Below are 18,881 nucleotides of genomic sequence, written 5' to 3' on the forward strand. Positions count from 1 at the left end.
GAAGTCAAGAGTTAGCATGTAAAAAAAAAAAAAACTAGGCACAGCCCAGCTTCTATGAGAACCAAGGAAAAATGTTTTGTTCAGTTCAACTTTTTTTGTGATTTCCTTCCTGTTTGGAGTCAGAAAAGAGGCCACCCAAACACATGAGATATCATTGGAGTGGTCAGGATGCTCACTGTTGAGCACATCAGGACTTAGTAGGGTAGCTCAAATAAGTAAAAAGATATAGAACAAATACGAATGTCTATTAAAGAGGGCATCCAAGTGACTTCTTAAGTCTCAGCTGACTGCAGGTTTTCCCAAACTTTCAAACTGCACATTTGCATAATGACTGAAACTAGCACCACTAGCGAACAATGAGCTGTGTTCGCCAGCGATGCTAGTTTCGGCCCCTTAGATACGAGGTTTTCTCCTGGCAACACAGTTCAGTCTTTTTCTAATTATGCTGTCATAACATTAGATTTTCAGTGTATTGCTTTTACTTTCGCAGAAAGGACGTACTCATGTTTTTTTCACACACTGCTTCTGCATTTTGGCACAGTTCTTAATAACATGCTATGTTTTTTTTATCATGTTATTTTTATCATGTCCTCATGTGTAAAACAATAGGAAACAATAGCCTTTGGTTTTATAGCAACTCATATCGCATCGAAAAAAACATTTATTAAGTATTCCCAGGTTTGTTATTTAACCAGTGTGAAATACAGTCTGAAATACAGGTGAATGGATAAAAAGCAAAAAAAAAAAAAAAAGCTGCCTCATAGATGAAAGAAAGTCCCAGCTTTCTTAGTCAGATAAAAACTTTTCTGACACATTACACTGTGTGAGAGTCACGACACAGTCACATCAGGATCTAGTTCAAAAAAACAAAACAAAGGGTCTTCTTTCTCCTACCGTCAGTGGCTATGCTATTACACAAACATGCTTGTTAACTTGGTCTGCAAGCTCCTCTAAAGGATGAATAATATAACGGCACCTGAATATATTATACGTTCAGTGTGGCTGGGTCAACAGGTTCAATTAATGCTTGAATAAGAGCCAAAATCAGCAAGAGGTGTGATCTAAGCAGAGCCATTGGAATAAATGCCAGTGAACATCATGTGGTGCAGCAGTTTTTCTTTTTTAAAAATAAAAAGTACTGAGAGAGGTCTAAGGAAAACAGCAAGGAGAGACACAGAAAAGCAAAATAAAGCTCCCTTATACATCTCAGGATGGTTCAGTTTCCATTGTCTGCTCTGTCGCATATGGCAAAACCAGAAAAAAAAGAGAAATATCCTCATACAGAAACATAATGTATGTTCAGATTTGAAAGGATCACCTTTAAAACCTGGGGAATACACAAAAGAGGTTAAGTAAGATTTTAAGTAAGAATGTGATCAGAAGCATGAGCATTACCTAATCAAGGCACCAAGCAGCATTGACACCCTTACACTGTGATTGAGTGACTTGCTGTCTTCAAACACAAATTGCAGTAGCCCCAACGGAAAACACTGCAGTAAACTTCCTTTATTGTAGTCGAAACTTATGAGTGATGAGTTACAAAAATAGGTTTAGTTAATTAACCATGCCTCAGTGGTTCGTAATGAAAACAGTTCTGTATATTGTAAATATTGTAGAAACTTGTGTGACAAATCGAGTTCTATAGCACAGATTGTAAACGTTTGAGCTAATATCAGAGAAAGAGAGAGAGATCCTTTGTTAGCTCACTTGAGAGTATGTGGATATTCTCTGATTTTACTTTGGCTTCTCCGAGTCTGTTGGAGCAGCTGGTGATCTTCCCAGGACATCTTATTAGATCCAAAATGCTATTTTTAGTGAAAAGGGTAGAGGTTGGGTTCAGAAGATGAAGACTTCTACTGACAAGGCCAAGTGTTGTATCACTTTGTGGAAATCTGGCTAGAGGTGCTAAATTGATTATCACATCACTCAAGCGAACATTAAGCCTGCAATATTTTCTGCACTGCCTATTTAGCCAGGGTAGCAACTTGGATATGCTGGAGCCTGTTGAAGATGATATTGGATAAGAGGCTAAGAACAGGCATTCACATTTCCATATATCTATCCATCCATCCATCCATCCAGTAGGTATTGGGGTGGGGGGTAGGGTCGGGGGTGGGGGGGTATGTATCGTTAGTATTGCAATTTTTTGCATGGCAATATTGTATTGATACAGGATCATCAACTATAAGGGCTCATCACATCTAGTAGAAGGCAATCTTTCTGCAACTAGTTGCACTCTGACTTGGACTGACTGCGGCCACTCTCAAAGAGATTTTCGAAGGTTGGTAAATGATCGCTGCCTAGTTTATAAATGCTGAATGAGTCTTTATCAATGAGTGTAACTCCAGGGGATTTGACTCGATTGACTGTAACTATTTACCAGTGTTAATTGCTGTATTACCAGAAACAGCTTGTCCCTGATTCAAACATAGGCTGGTAACAAACAGTGTCAAATGACAACATTTATGGCAGGTTTTAGTGGCAGTGATGGTTGCTTTACACAACTCAAAAAAAGAAAAACAACTGAAGTGTAACACTAACAAATATAATTTTAAGGATATAATTAGCAGTTGGAAAAAAATTGTAGTATATATTGTTACAGTACTCAGCATATCACAAAATGTTAAAAATGGTAGATTCCCACAGCTATCCGTCCATTTTCATTTTAACACTTCATCACAGGGCTAACACAGAGAGACAGACAACCACACACTCTCACATCTGTACTGTTGGCCAATTTAGAATCAGCATTTAAATTAACAATCCTGTCTTTGGTCTGTGGGAGGAAACCAAAGCAAATGGGGAAGTATCATGCTGGCTCATGGACAACATACAGATTGCACCTGTAAGGCCCCAACACCTTCTTGCTGTGAGGTGAAAGTGTTATGCACTGCTCCAACTGTACCACCCACTGGCAGCCATTTATCATGCAAATACAAATAGATGCTATACATAGCACATGTTACAGTTTCAATCAAATGCTAAAACATCACAAGCAGGAGCTGTGCGGTGGAATGCAATCAAAAGACTGACGTATTTAATGTCAAAAAATGCAAAGAATATTTCAGTATTGCATTGCTTGAGTAAAATACTTAATATGTTTTTTGAAGGTGGGATATTTTGTCATGTACTGCTGGTAACAGCTGGTCTGGAGACTGTGAGATACACTTAACTCTGTATAATAATTTAATGATTCCGCTTTACAGTATTCATTAATCCTTTGTAAACATCATCTACATCATCTACATATTGATATGTGTCATAGTTTGATTATTATGTCTTAAAACCAAGATACAGTTTTGCCATTTACCAGCTCCAGCTTCAATATCTACTAAATATGATTAAAGGACTGTTTCTAAATAATGGGATAAGTATCTCAGTGTAATTACACTATGCATTTTTAGATTCCGTTCTCTTTTTATGTTGACTCGGTTGCTCATAAACCCCATTGTGGATGAAAGGGAGAGATATTGTCAAGGATTCAAACATTCACCTCAGAGAGAAGTTTAATCTAACAGAGATGAAAAAAGTTAGAAAGACGAGATCAAAGCAACTTTTTTTTAACATCAAACTCATAAGCTTGCTGGCTTTTGTGATTCATTTTATAGCGCTAGATATTTTGTAGCGGCCTCCTTTGTGTAGGCTGATTTTACCTTTTCCTTTGTGACATTGCATAAAGTGCCCTGATGGTTTTTATTATAATTGGAACAGGCAGTTTCATTTCAGCCTCGCAGGGGGTGAACTCACCCAATTTCACTGAAGAAAATCACCAGGTAATACATGATGTGACAGCATTGTTTCAGAGCTTCCTCAAAGCCATAAAATTTATATTCTCCTAGATGAACGAAATAGTTAGCGGTAAGGAAATGGCTTTGATCTTACATGCACATGCGCTCATATTTTCCTGTGAAGCTGAAGAAATATTTTTTAAACTTCCACTTTAGGCTTCTATTATACAGAAGAATTAAAAACACTTTATATTTGACATAAAGTGTGTTTTTATGAAAATATACACATTTGTCAAACATTTTTTGAAGTACTTGTGCATACGGGGGCTTTCTGTGAGTGCATTGTGGATTTGAAAGCATGTGTATCATTGCTGGGTGGCTTTGTGTTTGCTTCTCTAAGTGCATATGTTCTCTCTCCTGGAAAAAAGTGAGTAAATTAAGCCTGTTTTACTGCCTAAAGCATGTCGATTCTCTTCAGTGTGAATGAGTGGGTCTGTATTTAATTGAGCTTCCGTGAAAAACCTTGTCTGTGCGGTAATGCTCGTGGGCATCAGCTTGCACCATGACCCTGGAACAGAAGTATACTCTTGTGACTTTGAACCTCTTTCAAAGTTTTATTACTGCCAGCGTAAAAATATATATATGGGTTTGCTATTTGCCTTGAAGGATGAAACTCTGAATGCACACCCCAGACCTCTACCTTATTTGTTTATAGTAAGAGAAATGAAAATTTTTGTGATACTTCTGTGTCATTGTCCTTCTGTGTCATTGAACAGTCTGATATGTTGACACAAGTCATGCTGTTTATATTATAACATCGTGGTAAAGGTTGATCACGAGAGCTGCTTCCTGTCTTCCCTTTCTTAGGAACTGAATGAAATCCCTACATATGTAATGCCATTTGTCATTTTTTAAGAATGCGTCCGCCGTCCACTGAAGCTCGCCAATGGCATCCATCTTTGGCTAATGGCTGTGAACAAGACAGTTCCAGTTGGCTTTGTTCATCTCACTTTGTCATCATCTTCATGCTCATCGTTTCTGTGCTGAATTCACCAGTTAAATGGCTCCAGTCTTGTCGAGCAGTAGCTCCATGCTTGAAGGGAGGTTTCAAAGTACAAAAAAGTTCCATCTCTTCACCATAAAGTGAAGAGCGCTGGTTGGAAGTCAATTTCTGCAAGGCCAAAGTCATTTTTAAAAGTGCTAGAAGCACAGTGTGGAGCGAGGCGTGCTGGAAATGGTAACATATGACCAACCATTCTCCTCCTATGGAACCGTTTTGATAAACTGTGTGCGCTGTCGTGCTTTGTGTGAGTGTAGATCTTCACCACACATATAGAAAATCCCTTGCACATCTACTCAGGGTTTTTTGTCTCTGTCACAAAATGAAGGATGTGCTCAGGTAGATATGTGACTGTGTGACTAATCTTCAGTATAGAAGCAAATAGTCCGAGACACTGCGTATGCATTAATTCCAGAAAAAAAATCATTTTCTCTGAATGAGACAACTTTAAAGATGCTTGGCTCAAACGCACTGGGGGTCTCTGTGTTTTTCATTTATGTGCAAATACACTCATGTTTCAACATTTCCACCCTAAATGATCAAAAAAAAGAAGAAAAAAAGGCCTGAGCCAGTTAGGTGCGATAAGAACATTTCCATCTGTCTCTCACAAAAGGAGCCAGCTGAGAGCAATAGCCTGCTTCACCAACATGAGATTGTATTGTTGTGATAAAAGGTTTTTTGAATGCAGACAACACAGACTCGTTTTTAACTCCTTCCTTTCGCCCCCACTAACCACATATGTCTGTTAAAACTTAGGGGTAATGTGCGAATATCTACGGTCGAGCATAAAATGAAAATGTGTTATTATTGTGACAAAACTAGCAGCTTTAAAATTGTGTTATTATTGTGACTAAACTAGCAGCTTTAAAATTAAACTTCAGTCCTGTCATGTCCCTGCTGATATCTGACAGTTTGCTTCGAGCATCTGCATCAGCTGTGCGGCTTTTATTCCAGTAGTTTCCCGTTCTCCCTCTTCTGCTCAACGGAGAGGGGATTACAGCAGCATCACTCAGACCGTGTCTCTGCTGAAATCCATCTATCAACCCTCTCCCTGAGCAATATTTCTGTATTGCTCCCAAGTGGGAAGATCAAATATTTGGTATTGCACAGTGAAATCCATTCAAAGGTTCTTAGCTGACTCCATAATCCCCGGAAGAGTTTCTTTTTCTCTATAAAGCCAATTATTTCACATCAGATCAAAGGCATTTATTTATCATTTACAGCGGATAAGCTGAAGGTACTACAACTACCCATTCGCTCACGTACAGCAGACAGAGAGATGCACAGACACAGGAGTAATTCCATACTTTTCTTTTCCTGAAACCTAATTTTTAATGATTCCCTGCTTCACTTCTTTCTCTTCTACTTCTTTGCTCCTTCGCAGTTTCCAGTGGATGGTACTGTTCACTCGGGCTGTCTCCGGCATGCCGATGGCACGACAGCATCACCAGGCCAGTGTGCCCACAACAAGCTGGATCCTGGTTTTGGCTCTGTTTCTCACTCTACAGGTGAATTAAAAAAAATATTCCTGTTGGTTTCTTTATTTGTTCTGTTTTCTGTTTTTTTTTTTCTTTTTTCTTTTAATGAGTAGCACTGTTTTTTCACATTCATTGTTTATTTCCACTGAACTATTATTGGCAGTAATGTTAATCACTTGATTCTGGGCACAAATCCACTGAAATCCTGCCCTGGCCAGTTTGAATATCGAGAAGAAATAATGAGTTCGACTGCTTGCATTTCAGTTTGTTCCAGTTTCTTCTAGAAAGTAGACTGTTTCAGTTATTAAACTCAAAGTTTCACAGTTGACTGTCTTAGTTAATGTTGTGTTTGTCGAGCTTTCTGCTCCTGCGTTACACTTGTGCAGTTTTCTGTAATAAGTGAAAGAGGTAGAAAGAGTGCGACAAAAGCAAGCTCCTCTTTTTCTTTTTTCCTTGACAGTGACAGCTGTCCCTGACATCTGCAGCTAGCTACCTAATTAAGCTAATGTTCTCTCCACCAGTTAGTAACTGACATCTTTTTTCCTTTCTCAGATTTCTTTTTAAAGAAAACGCTTTTTTGTATTTATTTGAGAGCTACAAACACAATACAGTGTTCAAGGATGAGGCTAAACCTGTATGGTCAAGTAAAAAGTAGGCATACTCGACAACATTTGTCAACCTCCCCTGTACTCTCAATGAGTTTTCACAGTTCACTATATGTCAAAAAAGATATGGTTTGACAACTATTGCTAGGGATGATGCAATGATCGGGGACCATTCTTAATTTCGTTGGTCTCATGACAATGACAATAAAGTTTTTGAGTTTGATTCTGATTCTGAAATCAACCCTCCTCAAGAGTTCAATAATTTAGGCAGTTATGTTTATACATGTTTTTTTTTTCTCCAGCACACATACACACACAGAATCCCATCTGAGAGAAAGAGGGAGAGAAGAGAAAAGAGTTTTTCTAGAGATGAAGTTTTTAGCCGGAGTTTCAGATCTAACAGATTTATACAACTTATTTACACACACAGGTAATTTATAATCTATATACACACGGGCCCGCATAGACGTCATATGCCAGAAGAGGTTACACCTAACTTTTTGACTAATTTAAAAGCACCTATAGCCCAGGCCTAGCCTTGCTGGTCAATTACACGTTTCAAGTACGCCGCCTTGAAAACGGTCACATTACTAAATTCTACTTAATTTATAACCGTTTCCCGCAGCTGGAAAGGAGCTCCACCTCTGGCGCTAGTATCAAACCCACGCCTTCAGCTTTACTTAAAACTCTCAGACCAACGACGTTGTGTGGTCCCGGCCGAGTCCAACCCTGTCGATCAAAAAATGCAGTATAAGACAATCACCCATTGATTGTCTAGCCTTTTTGACGGGAGTCCGAATCCCCGCGGAAGGCCAACTCCGGGCTAAAACCTAACCACGCGTCCGCGATTAGGGGTCAGTGCCACCTGCTGGACAACTGCATTCTTAGAGAGCCTAGCTCTCAGTCCTAAACGAATTTACTTGTTTTAAAAGCCTCACTGTTGGACCCCTGCCATCCAGTTTCATTTATCTGAAGCCCGAGACCCAGTCTCTGCTAATCGATTGGATCAAATACCCTACACTAACCAGGTGACTGCTGGCATCCAGCCACCCACATCGGTTTCCACACACCTTAAACCGTGTTATTTTAACCTCATATAACCTCTTAAACCTCTTAAAATTCGCTCCCACAATGAACAGCAATACATTTACTCAGTTCACTATTCCCTGCCTTTAACACTAATTACCCCAAAATCACCCCGGACAGAACAGAAGCCCCACTGAGTGAACCTTTAATTTAGCGCTCAATTTCCAATTCGGCACCTTTGGAGATCCATCAACAGGCGGTGCTTACCTCTCATATTTCGGGGCCCATCACTCAGTGTAGCTCCTGGCCGTCCGTCTGACACCACTAGACCGTCAGCCAGGCTCCATTAGTCTCCCCCCAAACCGGGTTTCGGCACCAGAAATGTCATGATTCGAGTTTTGAGGAGAAGACAAACGACTGGATGGTCTCAGTAGATGTCAGAATAGTGATTTTTATTATACATATGTACATATGGGGAAGATGAGCATCACAAGCCTTTTAGAGCCGATCTCCCCCGAACAAGCATCTCACAAGGCTTTTATTACAATGATGACGTCAAGTCACATGATAAGTATCAGTCAGTTCTCAGAACTCAGGAAGTTCCCCTCACTCCACAAGTTCTCCTTATAAGGCCTCCAGATGTTTCCACTCAGCCCAGCACTCAGAGAAAACCAGTGCGTGTGGTGTGTATATCTATTCGTGTCTATTGTGAAAGTATATCTATCAGAAAACTGTCCTCAGACGACCCTCCTATTCTTACTAAGTGTGTGTGTACACATGCATGTGTTATATAAGAGCGTGCATGTACTTTAAAGGCCTGTGTACGTGCAGAACTGAACATAGAACTAAGGCAGGGTCCAGCAGGACCCACAGGCTTCTGAGTGGTTACAGAACTGTGAAACAGCTTTAAGCAAATAACAACAATAGACTGATTAAAGTACTGATAATCTGTGTAGATTAATGTTAACATAGATATGGTTCAAAGATTATTCTGTCAACTGGTTCAACAATGGTAAATGATTAATGATTGATACTTCTGATTATAACTGTGATCATAAGAATACAAAATAAAATATCTCCTGGTCACACAACCATTAGAACAGATTGCTGGTTTTTCGAAGGGTAGCCCTAATAAGCTGTATAGGCAGAGATCACATTCACTAACTTAAAACAGAATAGAATAAAATAGAATTATGGGACAGGTATCGAAGGGGAAAAAACTTAAGACATGTTGCTATCATTCTTCAGTAAAGATGTAAGACATGTTCCAGTAATAGCTGTTTGATTTGTATTACCAAGATATGTTTTGTCAAACAGTTTGCTTTCTTTTAATTCTGTCCACTTGTTAGGTTTGACATCATTAGCTATGTCCGGGTACAAACCCTCCTTCAGTTCAGTAATAACCGAGATACTGAGGCACTGGGAAAGTGGTCCAAATTCTTTCAACTTCAATAAAATCATCAGTGTGGCTGTTCTGCCAGGTGTAACAATAAATTTTAACAGCATCGATGAAAAAGAGGATTTAGGAGTTTTAGTTAGCAGGACGTTAGCTTGCTAGTTTCAGTACAAAGATAATACACCATGTTCTGACCGTTGGTGTTCCTAAAAAGCTAAAATGTACAGCTCTTCTACAAGTTTGGATGTAAACAAAGACAAAAGACTAAATAGCAGGGTTAGTGGTTGGGCAAGTTTACATATAATGATAGCTAGTGGCTAGCTGCAGAGCTATCATTAGGCTAATATAAACACTATAGCGCAGGGAACGTAACATTTTACGAAGACAGCCTCAGTCAACGTATAGCTGACTTGGACTGGGGCTGATGTGCCACCACTTAACAAGCAGATAGATGAATACACTTTTCTGAGAAGTGTCTATGCTTTTGGCAAATGCACTCTGTGACTCTTAAATAATGGTCAAGTTGAAATAAACTATAGATAGAAAAGTAATCACCAAAAACTTACTAACATGTAGTCTGTATTTAACCAGTTATTGTGGGCCAATATTACTGGCCACTATTAGCTATTTGCCAATATGTTACAACGTGTTGCTGTTGCAGTTAGGCCACCAGAGGACACTTTGCAACCTGCCTGTTGGCAAATCGCCACAACTACCAGCTGATAACAGATGTTAGTGAAATCCTAAAAATCCTATATTATCAAGCTATAGCTATAGCATGATAGTGTGATAGCACTGACAAAAATATTAGTTTATTGATTAATTTGCTACAGCAGAATATATACAGGTGTACAGCTACTGTGCCATGTGGAAACATTTTGAGAAATATATGCTACATACTGTACCATTTGCTGTGCTACTGAGGGAATGAGTTTAACAAACAGTTAATTGTGTAGATAGGTGCAGTTACTCTATACTAAGAGCTCATCCAGTAGAGTTCAAATGTACCTGCTTCAGGCTGTATTTTTTTACTTATCATTCCCTTTCTGCTTCAAATATTACTTCTTTATTAAATGTCAGTAATTCTCCAAATTCTCTACCTCACACGCTGGGAGTGCAAGCTGAAAACACTAAACTGTCACCACAGAATTTTGAAAATGACCCAATTTTTTCATGTGAAAATTGTTTTGTCAGTGTTGCAGCCAGTGAGAAAATCTTTCATATACTGTATATTAGTGTCATCTTGTTTTGTGTCCCCTGGGTTCCTCTGAGTTTTCACTCTATCATTTTGTAAACAGAAGGTATCAGAAAAAAACAATTGGAAGCCTCTGAGTACAAACCACGTGTCCTGGTTTTTATTTTTTTGTTTCATTTTGTGTCTCACTCCAGGGTGCCGCTCATGCTGCTCCATCAGGAGACAACAGGCTGGTTCGTACCACCAGAGTGAGGAGGCAGACCCCAGGGGGGGATCTGCCCCCCTCCGACTTATCAGCCAACCAGACCCTGCGGGAGCAACCTTTGGTCTTTAACCACGTCTATAACATTAACGTACCCTTGGAGTCTCTATGCTCTGTTGACTTGGACACCTCTGCACCATCAGGCCCAGGGGACGGTGAGGATCGATTTCTGGTCCTGCGCGTGCGCGCACAAACACACAAATACACACACAAGCCTTTAAGAAGTTTTTGAGACTTGTTCTTTTTGCTATCATAGGTTCTCGTGCTGAGTTGGGATCCAGACCTTCTGTAGAGGGTCCAGTGGATCCAAATGGAGCAACAGAATACACAGAGCAAACACTGGATGCTGAGAGCCAGGTGGGTGCTTCAACAGTGTTTTATTTGTGTGTAATTAGCATTAAAAATTTGGAAGAGCTACGAGACGTGAAGAGACTTCTTGGGTTGAATTAAATGATCTAATGTGAAAAGATATGATACGAAAGAGTTTCATGGGGATGTTTTTGCCAGAGTTAATTAAAACAAAAAAGCAATCAAAAAAATCTCTGTTTATCTCATACTGGGCCTTGTTGCAGCCCCTGATTGTAGCTCCTCTCCCTGTAAGGTCGCCCTCCTTTTAGGCAGTATTTTCCTGATTGGCTACCCCTTGTAAATAATAAAACTGAACAGCAGGTAAGTTGGGCTTCTTTCTGAGATGACCTTATTAAAGTTACCACCTCTCTTCAGATTCAGGTTAGGAATAAAAAAACTGCCATGAATGTTTAGCATGAAGCCAAAGCATTTGACTCACAGGGATTACGTAGTGTATATGCCAACCTCATTACTTTAAACTATGTCCTGTTTAATGACAATCCAGTTGTAACAGTTAATGTGGGACAGAACCTTAATAGTTCCCTTTATTACGATTCAGCGCTCTCCAACAAGAGTGCAAACAGGTGAATTTTAAATTGTATCTGGGCACATAACCCTCCGCTTCTCTGTCTGGGTTTTGTTCTTCTTCTTTTAAACTGGGTTTGACAAATCCAGTCAAAGTGAAACTGTCAAACTGAAAACTATTGTTCTACAGTGAGATTCTGGTAATAGAGAGCGCGAAGGACAGGTGGTTAGGATGTAGATGGTCTGGGTGGGTGAAAAGAAGCTGGATCCAGACAGCGAGCACTACAGCTTAAAACGGCTTTATTTACAAAAACAGATCAACAACATCACAAGACATGAACATACAAAGAAAGCATGACAAAGCCAAAACAAACAGGATAGAAGGGGGGTAGATGGTAGGGTAACTGGCGTGTAAAAGAGTGTGACGCATACTACACTCAAGGCTGTGTGAGTGTGATTAATTACATCACACATGACCAAGATGGGTTAAGGATGAACGAGTACTAATAACAACAACAATGTCATCTATGATAAAAATGATCAGAATCCTAAGATTGGAATAAAATAAATGAATTAATATATATATATATATATATATATATATATATATATATATATATATATATATATATATATATATATATATATATTTAGTTAATTATTTAAGTTAATTAAAGTAATTAAATGACAATGCTAATAAAGAAAAGGAAGGGGGTTGTTGAGAAACTCTAGGAATGGAAGGGAAAAAAATAGATGGCCAGACATTAATAACTTTGTCACGATGGATCTGTTCCCTATCTGTATCTGTCCTTTAAATGTGGCCTTCATTTACGTCTCACCTGGACACCTCTAAAGCTTTATGATTATCCATGAATTATATTTGTTTCTAAATGATTCTACACAAGCACACACAAGGTAAGAAGTCATATAATTAGTGCTATTTCAGGCTTTGGAGCATGAAATGCAGCTCAACAGTCTTTGCCGACTCATCCATTATAAATAATTAGAAGTTTAAAATGCTAGAATGAGAACGTGACAATGTGAAAAAACATTTCATAATGTGAACACGGCAGCTCAGAGTGATAAACCTACAGAGAATTATCACCCAAATCCACAGCTTCCCTGGGTTTACAGAGCTTATAGCTAGTCTAGCTTATCTTCTAGCGATTTGGCCAACAACTCTTTTGGTAAGCTCCCGTCATTCTCATAGCATTGATTTTTTGCTGCAGCAGGCAACTGTTTTTGGGGAATAAAGCTCTAAAAACCCACTCTACCTGCTCAGCATTAAACAGCAGAGCTGGCAACTATCTGGTGAATACAGCAGAGACTTTTTTGCAGCTAAAGAGACAGCTATTTACATCAGGAGAGAGTAGCACAAAAACAGAGCTAAAAGGGTGAATCACAGAGCTATCTGTGGAAGCCATGAGCACGACTCCCAATGAATGATAATGTTTCTAAGCACCTCTTGGTTGTGTAATAAAAACACCTTGAAAGGAGATATTTGTGTGTGCATATACTCGGGATTTCCTCAAGATGTTAATTAAAGATGCATTTCTACTTCATGGTGACTCTTTTATCTAATGGATGCACTTAGTTGTCAAAATTTTCTCCTTGTTTAGGTGACATTTACACACCGCATCAATATCCCCAAAGCAGCGTGCGGTTGTCCAGCAACGGCCACAATCCAGCAGCTTGCCACCAGGGTGGAGATGCTAGAGAGAGAGGTTTCCATGCTCAGAGCTCAGTGTGGATCCGGATGCTGCGGGGAGAGCTCAGCCATTGGTGAGTACTGTTTAACACTGACAACAAATACTATAGACAAACTTGTAGAATGTAGTTTTTGTCTATAAATCCCCTCAGCATCTGTACAAACAGACCGTGGTGTTGCAGAGAGCTTTTTGAGGCAAAAATGCAAAGAAATAAGACTGCGTTATGAAAAGAATTACATGAACTGTAAACCAGGCAGAAAAGAAAAGACAGACGCCAGTAAAATATTGATGCTGGAAGGTGGGTTTTCTTCTTCTTCTTCTTCCTCTTTTTGTCTTGCTCACAGTCTGAAATGTGTGGAGAAACCTTTGTTACTGGCAAAAATTTGTTGTCTATTCAAGAGATGCTGCCATTATAATATGAGGGGACTGCAACTGATAGAGTTACAGAATTTATTATGGCTAAAGGATTTGCTCCATTGACACCATCCCCCCCGTCAAATATTTTCTGAAAACGCTCCATCTCCACTGTGAGAATATGATTATCTCCAGCAGTCACGATCAGAATCAGAAAGAGGATGAAATGTTTAGCCTGCGAGAGCAATGGGAGGATGGGAAAGGCAAAGTAGAAAAAGTTGGAGTATTTTAGATTTAACTACTGTTTCTTTAATCAGGGCTGTTTGACAACATTAACTAAATGATAACTGATTGGTTGTTACTTTTTATTCTATACTGAATTGATATGTTTCTTCAAATATGCTATGTATTTCATGGTGGTTACTTGAGGTAGGTATCACAAAATGCACAAAGTAATGTGACCCTAACTTTTCAAACTCCCGCTTTAAAGATGTGTGTGTGGGAGGTTTTGTACTTGAATCAAGTACTAAGCGATTCAATCTGTCTTTTCAGGCCGTTTGGACTTTGTCCCAGGCTGCAGCAACCACGGCAGCTTCAGCTTCGATATGTGCAGCTGCATCTGCGAGGAAGGGTGGACCGGCAAAAACTGCTCCGAGCCTCGCTGCCCAAATGACTGCTCCGGTCAAGGGGTGTGTGTTGAAGGGGAGTGCGTGTGCGACCGTGACTTTGGAGGTGACAACTGTTCGGAGCCGCGCTGCCCTTCGGACTGCTCTGGCCGCGGATTGTGCATCGATGGGGAGTGCGTTTGTGAGGAGTCGTTCACAGGCGAAGACTGCATGGTCGGAAGGTGTCTCAATGACTGCTCGGACCAGGGGCTGTGCATAAACGGGACGTGCCAGTGCCGGCCTGGGTATGTGGGAGAGGACTGCTCGCTCGTCTACTGTGCAAACAACTGCAGCAAGAAGGGAATCTGCAAGGAGGGCTTCTGCGTCTGTCAGGATGGATATGCTGGAGATGACTGCAACTCTGGTAGGCTGCTAATTTTGATCTTCCACTGATCGCTTTGATCGTCTGCCTGTTGGCAAGTACCAAAAGCAGTTGGTCTAACGTTTGTGGTTCTATTTCCTAGAGCAGAAACTCTTGGAGAAGGAGATGTCTTTCTTAACACTTGGTATCAGTGTGACCAGGATCATACACTCAGAACAGAAATCCAGTCTAAGCAGATTTTATAGTAACACTGCGTGACCCACAGACAGATTAGACTGAATTCTTTACAAATGAGGCATGTTTTTTATGGAATTGTAGCTAAAATGTTTAATAGAGTGACTCTATTCGGTCTTTAAGTGATGACGTAATGAGTCCTGCTTCCGGGCCCAAACTACTCTGCCTTTAATAAGGCTTTTGTGTTTTTTACATGTTTTAATGCTTTGTATCTTGTTCCATTTAATCTCAACAAGGCCCTAAAAACAGTCTGTGATCACTGTCGGCCTCTCTCGGTTTTTATTACTGCTAAGCTCAGTTTTTAAAACCTTACGATGTAACTACAGCTCAGCCCATGCAGCAGTATGTTGATAACTAACCTCGTATTGTGGATGGATTATCTCAGTTCTCCCAACTGAAGTTCAGTCCAGTTACAGCAGGAGTTGGCAACCCTAGGCACGCGTGCCACAGTTGGCACTGTGTGGCACAGTTGGCGGTCTTTCTCAGACTTACTGCACCAAAAAATCGTTTGAGGCAATGACTGATTGCGTGGGGTCGCAGAACTAGTCCTTGTCTCCAAAACAACCATTTCAGAGGAACAAGAATCAACTTCAGTGTACAGACAATCTGTAAACAGTGTTTCCTGAGTGTACCATGATAAAGTTTTCCTCTTTAAGTTCTGGTTATGTATCTCATAACCATGCTTGATGTGACATGTTTCAGACGAGTATCTTTATAAAGAGGATATCAGTGTTATTTCTATAGAGATCTAAAAAAAAAAGAAAGAAAGAAAGGAAAATAAGAAATTGTCTCTTGTTAAAAACAAACTACCAGCAGTAGATATTTTTAGTCACTATTTTACATCCAGCTAGAGATTTTACAAGTCCTACATATTTGCCCCACATACAGCTAGGGCTGCAACTTCATTGTTATTCAGTTAATTAATTAAATTACCTGAAGGCCATCACAATTTCCCTGAGCCCAAAGAAACAGCAATATCAGTTATCGGTCATTAAACCTAAAGATGTAAATCTTACAGTTTTATATAAAGCAGTGGAAAACTGCAAAACATCACATTTAAGAGGCTTTTTGTTCTTATTTGACTAAAACCGTGATCAAATATGTGCGTAATTCACTTTCAGAATTCTGTCTTAAATGTATTAACTGACTTCTTCCACATTAAGTGGAACATAACACAGAAACTTAAAGCTTCCTGTAAATACCCAGTACTATCTGTGATTGCCGCAGAGAGCTTGCATGAACACGTGCACGAACAAAGGAGGTTGTTAATGCAACAACCTAGTGCAGTGTTTGGATAGGAAGTAGAATTCACAGGTTTGAAAGCACACCTGAAAAATAAACCCATCTGTGCTTCAAATGGAGGTGGTGGGGTGCCTGACTTGCTGGACAGCCAAAGGTGTAACAGCATTCATTTGTCAAAAGTCACATTCATCTGGGGGAGAGCTGTCATATTAGCCGTAGCTAAGACGTTTTTTTGAGCCGCTTTTGTTCAAAGCCAGCTCTCCACGCCAAAATATCAGATCCTCCTCTGCCATTTAAGAGGCCTGTCAACGTGGTGACGGATGGGGACAGACAGAAGAGCGAGTGATAGAAAGGCAGGGATGCAAAATCATATTACTAAGGCCTCTCGGTCCTACCCCACCCATTTAATATCTACACCAAGTGAGGGAGACCGAATTGCCTATTTCTTTGTAATTAGAGACCAAAATAGGCAGCGCTTGTAGGGGATAGTTTGCTGAATACCAAACGAAGCAGTTCAATTACCGGAGACTTGTAGGGTGACAGGCTTAAGTGTTTCACGTTATCACAAACTGGAGAAAGCGGCATGTATTTTTGCTTCAATAATGGTGGCCTATATTCTCCCGCTACGAGAAATAATGGAGGTTGTTGAATTTAAATTGGACGTTTCAGGCGTGCAGTAAGAAATAGTATATCTTTACATAAAAATACATTCCCCCCAAAAAGCCAAAATCACCCGGAGGAAAGTGACATTCAGCCATACAGCAGAAGTGCTCCACGATCATTTCTATGAGTCCCGACGCCACTGTGGAGAGACAGTGACACTCTTGCTTTGTTGACATCCTTTGAGTGCTGCAGTGGTGACAACTGACATTTACATTTCTCATCATATCAGCGCTATGATAAAGCTTCGGGGCCCGGGCCTCACCGCTTACCCGACCTGCGCGTGACGGTCGTGGATCCTCATTTCGAGGATGTTGACAGGTTAGAACAGCCGCAGAGCCTGCGTGGCGGGAGTTGTGGCTCGAGAAGCTGCCGCAGCACGTCATCTAACATTTCCAGGCAAGAGGAAGCATGTTGCTGCATGGGTGTGAAAAAAATTCACTCTTATTGACGTCATACAAGCAAAATTGCATCACCTTTTGCTGTACTTTTAATATTAAGGGCTGTTGCTGCTGGCTTTATGCGCCATAACTGTAATAGCTTTATTATGCCATTAAACTATATGAATATTATAGATTTTTAAAAATGTATGTAACCATTTTAATGGATGTGTGTTGTAAAAGGACAAAGTGGAAGCCACATGTATACATTTTATTTTTTAGAGTTAGGCGCTGTGGTCTGCTTATAGATGTTGTTTCCTTGTTTTATTGCCCCATTCAGCATCAGTCAGTTTTATGGCTTCATGAGTCAAAAGCATGGCCTTGTTACTTACAGCAGCCCAGTTAAAACAAGCCTACTGTTAAAAGACTAACTTTGCTCCATACAATTATATTATGATTAACAGCTCGAGCGATTTTGGCAGGAATGTGACACTCGCCTCATCGCACAGTAATGCATTGTCACAATCGGCTGACAGCTGTGCGGGTGGGTTTTTTTTTTTCACGTGTTGCTTTCACGGACAGCCTCAGCAGGGTGAGAACATACATCGTTATTATGGTTTCGACTGAAACTGTGCTTCAGCTTGTTTTTTTTGTTTGTTTTTTTTAGCTCTTTTTGTATGTGCAACACAAAATTATTATTTGCATCTCTATCAATGACTATTGTAAAAACAACACAAAAGAAATTTTTTGTGCTTGTTGTTTATTTTTTTTATTCAGCATTGTCTGTGTTGGCAGTTATCACATTTCAGCGGGTAGTCGCGCCTGTGATTCACGATTATCAGGCTTTGTGAGTCTGATAACTCAGTCTGTTTAACTTCAGCTTGATTTATTATTGAGATATTGGTTTGTTTGGATCATTCAAAGTGCAGCAGTAAGTCTTTTACTCTGAGCCAGAGGAAGAAAACAATCTTGTACTGTATCTTCAAAATATCTGTCGTGATTTGCTTCCTAAAAATCATCTGTCCTTTCTTTTCCACCCAACAGAAACTCCAAAATATTATAATTAACAGTAAAACATGCAGTTTAGTCATTTAAGCGTGATTTATATGAAAAATTCCATTACACATAGCAGCCTGAAGGTAGGTTCCTTCTCTGATGATGCACTGACCTTCGTTGTGTGCTTAAAGTTGTACCATCGGGGTCTTAGTTCGGTGGATACTGCTATATCTGCCTATAATAGTATACTGATTAGACTTAATGAGACTTAAACACTCCGGGCAAGATTCTTCAACAACCTTCAGCAACTTGCCCTTTCTCAAGCAAACATTCAGAAGAATACAAGCTGAAGAAGACAAAAACCTTGAGCATTTTAATTAGTTCATGTGATTCAAGCAGTGTACTTTGAAATATGTGATTTATGTTGCGGATCGTTTTAAGAGAGGCGATTAGTTCCATCCAAGGTTGGTTGGTGCTGCCTGTCATTCACTCTTGGTTTTTCACCAACTAGAAATGTTGATGGGATGTCTGAATGCACCAATCCTCTGTTAGACCACTCATCAGGGTAAATAAAAATTAACCAAAACCTTACCCAACTTAATTGTTTGATAGTGAGCTTTTACATGGCCACATAGTGAAATAATATTTAATACTGTTGACAGACTTCTCTGAGTAACCTTGTTAATCACTCTACCC

General features: G+C 39.8%; 1 protein-coding gene across 4 annotated transcripts in view; it reads left to right on the top strand.

The window, feature by feature from the left end:
• tnr (tenascin R (restrictin, janusin)) overlaps window positions 1-18,881 on the top strand; it is a 216,458-nt gene that overhangs the window by 123,282 nt on the left and 74,295 nt on the right. For all 4 annotated transcript variants that reach the window (XM_082513738.1, XM_082513735.1, XM_082513736.1 and 1 more), the window contains exons 4-8: window positions 6,173-6,296; window positions 10,683-10,905; window positions 11,007-11,107; window positions 13,243-13,405; window positions 14,239-14,715. In XM_082513738.1, coding sequence (XP_082369864.1) covers window positions 6,183-6,296; window positions 10,683-10,905; window positions 11,007-11,107; window positions 13,243-13,405; window positions 14,239-14,715 — 1,078 coding nt within the window. In that variant the 5' untranslated portion in view covers window positions 6,173-6,182. The remainder of the gene's footprint in view (window positions 1-6,172; window positions 6,297-10,682; window positions 10,906-11,006; window positions 11,108-13,242; window positions 13,406-14,238; window positions 14,716-18,881) is intronic.

The sequence above is a fragment of the Aulonocara stuartgranti genome (genome assembly GCF_965226115.1).
Source record: "Aulonocara stuartgranti genome assembly, chromosome: 18".
Classification (NCBI taxonomy): Eukaryota; Metazoa; Chordata; class Actinopteri; order Cichliformes; family Cichlidae; genus Aulonocara; species Aulonocara stuartgranti.